Source organism: Brienomyrus brachyistius, chromosome 1, assembly GCF_023856365.1.
Source record: "Brienomyrus brachyistius isolate T26 chromosome 1, BBRACH_0.4, whole genome shotgun sequence".
In the NCBI taxonomy this organism is placed as follows: Eukaryota; Metazoa; Chordata; class Actinopteri; order Osteoglossiformes; family Mormyridae; genus Brienomyrus; species Brienomyrus brachyistius.
This window is the reverse complement of record NC_064533.1, coordinates 21,676,822-21,685,718: the sequence shown is the minus strand read 5'-3', so window position 1 is coordinate 21,685,718 and position 8,897 is coordinate 21,676,822. Positions and strand designations below refer to the sequence as shown.

At 41.0% G+C, this 8,897-nt stretch overlaps 1 protein-coding gene, 1 long non-coding RNA gene and 1 other non-coding gene across 5 annotated transcripts in view; 2 read left to right on the top strand and 1 right to left on the bottom strand.

The window, feature by feature from the left end:
• LOC125727770 (uncharacterized) overlaps positions 1-1,008 on the top strand; it is a 33,016-nt gene extending 32,008 nt beyond the window's left edge. Inside the window, exon 3 of the long non-coding RNA XR_007388849.1 lies at positions 875-1,008. This is a non-coding gene — a long non-coding RNA (uncharacterized LOC125727770). The remainder of the gene's footprint in view (positions 1-874) is intronic.
• Positions 784-6,892, bottom strand: LOC125727489 (leukocyte elastase inhibitor-like). 3 transcript variants are annotated; one of them, XM_049004267.1, is made up of 7 exons: positions 6,756-6,892; positions 5,983-6,146; positions 2,981-3,118; positions 2,747-2,864; positions 2,417-2,559; positions 1,820-1,987; positions 784-1,526 (listed from the first exon to the last, which is right to left on the bottom strand). In XM_049004267.1, the coding sequence occupies exons 2-7, from the start codon at positions 6,142-6,144 to the stop codon at positions 1,119-1,121; spliced, it is 1,137 nt and encodes a 378-aa protein (XP_048860224.1). In that variant the 5' UTR covers positions 6,145-6,146; positions 6,756-6,892; the 3' UTR covers positions 784-1,118. The 3 variants fall into 3 exon arrangements, with proteins under 3 accessions (XP_048860224.1, XP_048860270.1, XP_048860341.1); XM_049004313.1 differs by having other exon boundaries at positions 6,736-6,845; XM_049004384.1 differs by having other exon boundaries at positions 6,744-6,828.
• A 1,463-nt stretch (positions 6,893-8,355) lies between these two features.
• LOC125706123 (U1 spliceosomal RNA) lies at positions 8,356-8,519 on the top strand. The gene has a single exon (XR_007381900.1). It is a non-coding gene; the product is annotated as a U1 spliceosomal RNA (small nuclear RNA).
• Positions 8,520-8,897: the final 378 nt, after the last annotated feature.

Here is an 8,897-nt window from a genome sequence, read left to right as displayed (position 1 = left end):
GGCATTTTTGTGCTAAATAATTCTTTAAAATGTAGAGAATCAATGGGTGGATTACTGGAAACACCACATTTGTCTGACACTTCACAGCCCAGGGCTTGTAAAAGAATCACTTCCCATGAACTCCTCCGTGTGGATTTCCTCTGGATACACTGGGTTCATCCCACAGTCCTTGTCACAAACCAAGCATGTCTCCTGCCTTGAGAAATATGTATCTATGTCTCAGTAAGTGCTGAGTCACAAACATTGGCTGAATAACCGCTGAGTTTCTCAAAGTTGTAAATGTGACCATGCAAATGGACACTGAGCTGCAAGTGTGTTGCATTCATGTAGCCTGTAGACACAGATGGCAGGTGGCACATGTTCCAGGTGAGGTGTGTGCTGGTCTCCACATCCCAAACTGGGATTTCGTACTTTATATATTTCCTTTATATTGTCCCAACATTCTTGGGATTGAGGTTTTTATGTTAACTCAATGGTTAGCCTCACATCTCTGCACCTGAGGATCGAGTTCTTTGCCTGGGTCCATGTGTGTGGAGTTTGCATGTTCTCCCAGGGTTTCCTCCAGGGCCTTTGGTTCCCTTCCCACAGTGCAAAAATATACTGAGGATAACTGGCGTTATCAAACTGCCCGTAGGGATGAATATGTCTGAATGGTATGTGTGCCCTGTGCTGGGTTGGCGCCCCGTCCTGGGAAACTCCCTGCCTTGTGCCTATTGCTTCTGGGCTCTGGACTCCCGTGAAACAGCACAGGACAAGTGGGTGTGAAAAATCACAATCATCAGCTCAATATCTAAGGAAGAGTTTATTACTGATAACTGGAAATGATAATGTATTTTGCTTTTTAAGTACAGTAACAAGCCTCACATGGTGTCAGGTCATACATCTAAGTATCTGGCACAATTAAATGTCAGTCGGTGTCAGAAATTGGATCAAGACATTAATCCACAAAGAAGAAGCCCTAGAAAGCTGGATTCCAAATAATTAAAGCTAATTTGTTTGATATTAGAAAAACTATTTAATCACTCATGAAACCAAGTATCAATTCTATAGTGATACAAGCAATCAATATATGGAATGTGGATTAATATTTCTGGCAGTACGTAAATAGGAAATGGATCTCATGGAGAAGAAAATCTGCCAAAGAAGAGGATTGTCTTGGACGTGTTGTGTCTGATGAAGAAGAGGAAGGGGTGATCGGCCATGAATTTTTTCCCTATGATCAAACAACACAGCTGTATGGAGATTCCCGTGGCAGCTGCAGCCTCAGTTCCCTCCTCGTTCACGTCTATGAAGGACTTGTGAACAGCAGCGGAGATGAAGAGGCCGCCCTCCCTGTTTATGCCAGTCAGATCTGCCAGTTTCTCATCAAACGCATCCGTCATTCCCAGATGAGCCAGGGCTTCCTTCAGGTCATAACTGTCTTCCAGCTTGAACTTTGGGAGGTACAAGTCAATATAACCACCACTGTCCATATTCTTCCGGTCTGTCCATTCGTTTATCTTCTCCAGGGTCAGTTCTTTCTCCAGCTTTAACATGCAGACAGTCAACAAAAGACAAAACTTGCTTTTACATGAGCAGAAACTGTTGGAGACGTCTGAGATGTTCAGGGCTGTATACTTAATAACTTAACTGTGCTGCCCGACTAGGGTTTTATGATTCATGGATAGCAGAAAGGAACATGAAGATAAATTACTAGATAGTTTAATGTAAAAAGAATTTGGAGCAAACGTCCATTTCTCAGGTTAAGAATATGTTAGATGATGGATTGTGACATTGTCTACAACAGTGATGTCACTATGTATGGAGAAGCTGGGCTCACCTTCTGCAGGGGAGTGGAGCCATTCTGGGGTTCCTCAGGGAGCAGGATAAACATGCTCAGCTCATCACCCTTGTAGGGCATCTCCACTATCTGCAGGCCATACTCCTCAATTTGTTTAAATGGCAATACTTTCTGCAAATACATCATCTGAACAGGCTTGGTCTCCCTCTAGTGAAGACAAAAGGAAATGCACCAGATTTTATTTAAATAACATTGCATAACACAACTTCATGATGCCTTAAACTGTACATCCTGGCTAGCACTGTGTCAGAAGACTCCACTTATCTAGCATACCCGTGCGTATCTATCATACGTCGTTCAGAGTAGCAGGTGTTATAGTGCTTAATACAACAGAATATTCACAAAGGGTAAAAGTTCAAATTGCAGAAAGGGTGCTGTTGGTGGATCTGAGAATGCTTCACTAAACACCCAGCTGCTGGGAGTCGTGGCTTACTTACAATAGGTATTAGAATCTCTGATGTATATTTTAAAAAATGGAGCAATCAAAGGAATGACAAAACTCATGTTGCAAAGTATCACTGTCTGAACCACGTCAAGTCATTACATAGGAGTACAATTTATGTAAAAAGATTTTACCTCATTGATTTTAAAAGGCATTTCCCTTGTGTCATACTGATCAAAGCTGTGCAACCAGTGTCCTTTAAAGTACAAGGCATTGACAAGAACCAGTTTTGTTGTGTTATTTATTGCGGATGGCTTCAAAATGTCCATAATTTTGCCTAAAAAAGGGAAAGAACAATCAAAATGCCATGTGAAACACACCTAAAGTAAGGGAAATGATCAACCTGCAATCAGACAGGCTGACACCAAAGCATGAAGTAAAAATCCTTATCTTTTATTTTTACTTGTACGCTGGTATGTTAGCTGTACCAAATCACTAATGTACCCACACCAGTGCTCTCTCACCATTGGTTTGGGCCTCCACCCACTGGTTGATTTGACAGCAGGATTCCTCTGCTGCACCTATGAAGTCCATTGGCTCCAGTTCAGCTTGGTAGAACTTCCGTGTGGCGTCCAAGAACTCCTGTAATAATTCAATAAAAATGCAGGATCATCTTAAAGTAACAGTATTATTAGTCAGTCTTCATATGCTGCTCATTCCCCCAAAATGTAAAATGTAAAACAGTGAGTGTGACTCACTTTCAGGAAGCTGAAGGTCTTTTCGCCATAGAGACGGTTGGCGAGTGTCAGCTGGTAAGGGGCATCAGGTTTGTCAATATCTGAAATAAACTTCTTTAGATCTGAGTGGAGATCAGGGGTCATGTTGAAAGACAGAATCTGTAAGAAAAAAAGAGACCAGTAGGGACAAAGACCAAAGGGTTAAATAAGGTTAATCTGGGTTAGGGCTGGGCGATATGGACCGAAAATCATATCTCGATATTTTTAGCTGAACCACGATACACGATATATATCGCGATATTGTTTTCCCATAAAGTAATAACAAACAGACTGTTCCAAGTCAGAGCCAAATGTCCCCAATGTCACATGGGCACTTTTATCTACAGGCAGCTGTACATGTACATGAAAAAATGGCTCAAAAATGTTGATTTGTCCTACCTTACTGCGTTTCAACAGATATATCAATCAGTGCTACCTTACCGAAAATGTTATTGTCATTTTTATGGGCTGAAACTGAAAGCAGATAATCCAAAAATAAATATGTAACTTGTCTAAAAAACACAAACTAATGCAAAGTTAGCAGGCATTGCGAGTCTGAAATACCTTACAAGATTAGTGTTAAAGCATGTCAGGTAATTCGACATACAGTGTAGTAAATCAACGTGATGCTGACAGTAAAGTGTGATCAATGTGTTTAATAAAATATTCAAAATGTATGAACACTGAAAAGGCAGAAATAAGCCATAACTCCAACACAAGGTAGGATAGATCCATGGGTGGTTCTTCAAGCATGAGAAAAGGGGCTTGATTTCATCGAGCGCATGTGCAGCACCCAAAGTTAGGACGTTTCCAAAGATTAGGATGAAATGTTAGAACACCGGCATGTATTATTTTACCAACCAGGGGGCTATTTCATTAAGCAGGAATTCTTGGTAATCTGGGCTAAATGAACTATATAATGGTCCACTTAAATGTAGCTCAGACTACCTTAAATTTGACAAGTTATGTGGCTAAACAAGAAATCCTGCTTCGTGAAACACCCCGCAGCTCCTCTTCGCTAGCTTGCCTCGTGTCTGTGCCTGTCTTTGCTGCAGGACTTGTGAGTGAGGGAGTGAGTGAGTGAGTGAATGGGAGGGGTGGGTTGGGTTCAGAGAAGGAGAGGGGTGGGGCAGGTTGCAGTTTTGTAGGAGACAGACAGGGTGAGGAGAAACAGGCAAAGTGGCAGCGCTGCGAAATTTTAGATCAGCAATTAACACGAAGAGATTTCAGAAAATGAATGGATGGATTCAGAGTGGCTCATAAAAACAGATAAAAATGAAGAGATGAATGCGAACTAGTTAATTTTAATCTTTGTGAGCTGAACTTTGAGCTAGTTCTGGCTAAGTATGAATAATATTATTTATATACAAGCTTACACACACACACACACACACACACACACACACACACACACACACAGACACAGACACAGACAGACGCACATAGACACAGACAAAGCTCTGTACAAGCTTGGCAGGTTACACTGCCGTGACCCCCCCCCCCCATATTAGACAAAAATATCAGTTATCAGTATTGGTCAAAATTTCAACACTGGTGGAGCAGTAACAACATGATCATTACTGAAATGAGACCATCAAACTTTGCAAAACCAAAAGGACACACTCCTGGTTATTAACAAACATTTGAACAGGGGGGCAAAAAGACACCAATGTTGGTTAACGTATGTTTTAATGCACGTAGCTGATGCACAAATAACCAATTATTTTGTCTGCTATAGCAGGGTTCCCCAATCCTGGGGTTTCACTGCTCAAACATCTTAATCAACCAAAGGTCTCCCAGAATTGGAGAATCCTGACCTATATGGTATCAACAAACCTCTTGCGCAAAGGTGCAAAGTGCCAGCACAGAACAGAATTATAACCCCACAATCGATTTACTGAGCCTTGACGGTAAACAACTGCAATCAAATTACGAATCATTCAAATGATTAACAAAAACAAACTGCTAAATCCGTGTAGAATACTTGTTAGCTAGGCAGGTAAAATACTTACAATGTAATTTATCTCATGCAGGAGAAGTTGTCTCCCATCTAATAGAAAAACTCCCAAATTTTAGCAAGAGATTCAAAGTAAATGATTTAATAAAAAGCGAAGTTTTTTTCCTTATCAGAGTTTACGTTAATTACCATTAGTAGCTCTCCTTACGCATTCACTTCTCGAGTGGATGACGCATTTCTACATGACGCTTTGATTTCTGTCCCGCTTTTGTATTCCGATTCATTTCACTTACTGCTGCCAAACCGCTTTCTAACTAGTGTCTGCTATAAGTAAGACGTGTGTAAAAAGCAATTTGTGAATAACTTGACATTTTAATGCATTTTCACAGGGACGTTATGAATGAATACGCAAAAATATTAGCGGTAGAGCCTAATAAGACATTTTGATGCATTTTTGTTCCATGAAGATTCGTCAATCACATTTTTTGTTTATTCTGTATGGCTTTAAAGTGGTAACACAACATGCCGACAAATGACCATACTGCATCTGTTAAGAAGTAAAATCGGTATACTCAAATTACAGTATATGTTTGCTATCTTATGTTGCGATAACTATGAGGTAGTGTATTTGTTGCCACTAAGGGGCGCTGGTGCAACTATCAGTGAGATTTTTTTTTATTATTACGTGTGCGCGCTGATTTAACAAAAAGGAAGAAGAAGCGCTCTCTGACTCCGTCCTTTTTCCTTCGAGTGTATCGCTGTTGGTGCTGCAATTATTCAACAGCATCTTTAATACATGTGACCATAAACACATGCCATAACTAATAAACTAATATACAGAGCGGCTTCTTCAGAACCTCCACCCCCCGCCGCCGCAGCCCATCTGTACCTGACAGGGCTGCCCCTCCTCTCTGATTCCGGTTTAATTCCTGGATGTAACTCCATTGACCCAACACTATACGCTAATGTAGAAGACAGCAGGATCACAGAAGTCAGGCCGCTAAACGGAAACAGCGGGACTCCCTACCTTGGACATCTGACCCGCGGTGTTCCCCTTAGCGCCCAGGTAGACCATGGCAAACGCGGCGCTGATGCTCAGGGGGGAGAAGAAGATGTTGCCGCTGGTCCCACACACCTCCCGGAAGAAGTCGAGGGCGAACTGCGTGTTTGCGCTGCTAACATTCTCCATAACTGTACAGAAACACGATCGGCAATGAGGTCTCATTTTTTATAAATTTAAAATTACTGACAATAATTCCGTAAATTCGTCTTGAGATTAAATAAGTGTCATCATACTTTCAAAAACTCAAATGTACGACTATTGTCGTTCATGGCGATTTATACTGTCGTTCTTGACGGATAAGGGATAAACAAACGTATGAAGCGCTGTAGCTCAATGTAGCGCTGTGGGAACGTTCAAATCAAAGGAATAACACTTTATAAAAGCTTGGAGCAATGAAACTGAAACTAAGCAATTCAATGGTATTTTTTTTTAAATATATAAACACTACTACCATCGCTGAGATACAAATAAGTTAATAAAATTATTAAATAAGTCGACAGGGTAATATTGTATGAAATGCTAATATTGTATGAAAAGTTAACGCTGGAAAGGTCTCTCTAGATAACATATACATATATACATCAGCTCTGCTTCAACTTTCATTTTGATACGTCATACTGACGTATTCGCTCATCGCGGCACGGTTTTGTACCATTAGCTCTGTATGGGCCACCACGCCACACCCAGCGGGGGAAGCAATAAAAGTATATACTGTACCGCCTTACGTCCTGCGTTACCTGGAACTGGCAGAGCCTGTCCTGAGCAGCGATGGCGTCGCGGTGCAGTTCCGGATTCTGGTTCTTGGGTGGTGTGGTGTCATACGTTTTTGGCAATGAACGTGCACGAGCCTTTTACGCACTGTACGTAACGTAATTATTTTATCTTTTTAAAGGCGTCAGCATTTGTGTTTCACATTAGTTGCATGTCTTGGAGCTCAGAAATGGCCCGTGTACGTTAGTATAATGAGGCAGAGAAACTAATCCATGCCTTTATAACTTCCACCCAAGACAACTGTAATTCCCTCCTTTCTGGTTGTCCATCTGGATCCTTAAATAAACTTCACCTGGTACAAATTCAGCAGTGGGAGTTTTTACAAACGATCATATTTGCTCTGTTCTATGCTCCATTCACTGGCTTCCAATTAGGTCTCAGATTGACTACAAAATACTGCTATTATCTTAAAAAGCGCTGAATGGCTTTGTGTAGCGGACTTCCGTCTGCGTTGTGTTGATTTTTCTACCCAAAGAATGACGGACACGACCGAGTCGATTGTTACAGATTTATTCCTGAACAGAGAGATTACAAATAAGTTAATAAGGCACGTCTTCTCTCTCCGCACCTATTAATGCATGTACAAATACAAATAATACCCTAACACTAAATCATTAAACAAAATATTCGTATAAATATACAAAAAAAAAATAAAAAATTATTGATGAGACCACAAATACCTTTCACGCGCGTACCATGTGTTGAAAGGAGAGAAAAACAGGTTTCTCTTTCCCCTTCAGCCAAGGGTATGAATTAATTTATATTACAGAGGGGATAATTATGTTAAAATATATATAATAAACACTCCCTACAGTACTTCAACAACAAGTAACTCCTGACTGCAGACGTACCTGAGAGTTTCTGTTAAAGCTGTTTTAATTTAATTTGTAAATTATTTTTTAAATTAAAGCAGTGTGAACCAAAGACTACATTTTAATCATAATTCAAAAAATCCTAGCCTTGTCTCTTAACCATGAATCTGAAATTTGATTTAGCATGTTCCCCATAATGGTGGCATGGTGGTGCAGTGGTTAGCACTGTCACCTTCCACCTCTGGAAACCTAGAGTTTGTGGAGTTTGCACGTTTTCCCATGTCATTTTGGGGTTTCTTCTGAGTACTCTGGTTTTCCCCCACTGTCCAAAAACATGCTGAGACTAATTGGAGTTACCAAATAGCCAACAGGTGTGCATCTGTGAGTGACTGGTGTGTGAGTGTGCCTGGCGAAGGGTAGTTCCCCGCTTTGTGCCCATGGCCTCTGGGATAGGCTCCAGACCACCCCATGACCCTGAATAGGATAAGCGGTTTCAGAAAATGGATTGATGTTTCTCATATAGCAGCATTACCTCATTGTAGGTTTCGTACAAATTAAATAACGCTGCACAAGGACAGAACAAACAACGTATACCTACTTATTCCATACATCAAGTAGAGTATGACTGTTTTAACTAAGGTAGAGAATAGCAGGTGTCCATCTTCTTGTGAATGTGGGTAGAATTAGCTGTAAGTGGGCAGTCATATTTTCCATTGTGTAATTTTTGTATCCGTTGAGCTATTGTAGGGGGGTTAGACTTACCTGACAGGGGAGACACCACGTTCACGAAGGTGGTTCACCCAGGGTGAGGCCCAGCCATTGCACTGTGGCTGTGCTGACCTCTGCGAATTCCTCAAATGAAGGAATCTCCATTGCATAATTTCTGATAGTGGGGAACTGCATTCGCGCTCTTCCCTGATTTTCTTTGTGGGCAGTAGTGGCTTAATGGTTAGGGAAGCTCACTTGTAATTTCAGAAAGATTGCAGGTTCAAATCCCCAACCAGCAAGGCACCACTGAGGTACCCTGAGCAAGGTACCACCCCTGGGTGCTGAATTGGCTGCCCCCTGCTATGTCACATAAGAGTTAAATGCAGAGGACACATTTAATTGTTATCCATAGTGTACTGTACTGAAGTGTGTCATCACTGATCACCAAATTATAAAAAATAATTCTTCATCCAGTTATTAAATTATCTCACAATCATCAACAAAATATGAAGTACAGGTAATTTTCTCCACTTCTACCTTTATGTTTTTCCAAAATGGCGGCTTTGGTGAGGTCCCAGAATATGTGGG

Excerpts from the sequence above, each read along its gene's own strand:
- LOC125727489 (XM_049004267.1), bottom strand. The coding sequence starts at position 6,144 with ATGGAGAATGTTAGCAGCGCAAACACGCAGTTCGCCCTCGACTTCTTC. Across the intron at positions 2,865-2,980 it reads AGACCTTCAGCTTCCTGAAA|GAGTTCTTGGACGCCACACG; the intron begins GTGAGTCACACT and ends GAATTATTACAG. Across the intron at positions 1,988-2,416 it reads TGCCTTTTAAAATCAATGAG|AGGGAGACCAAGCCTGTTCA; the intron begins GTAAAATCTTTT and ends TGTCTTCACTAG.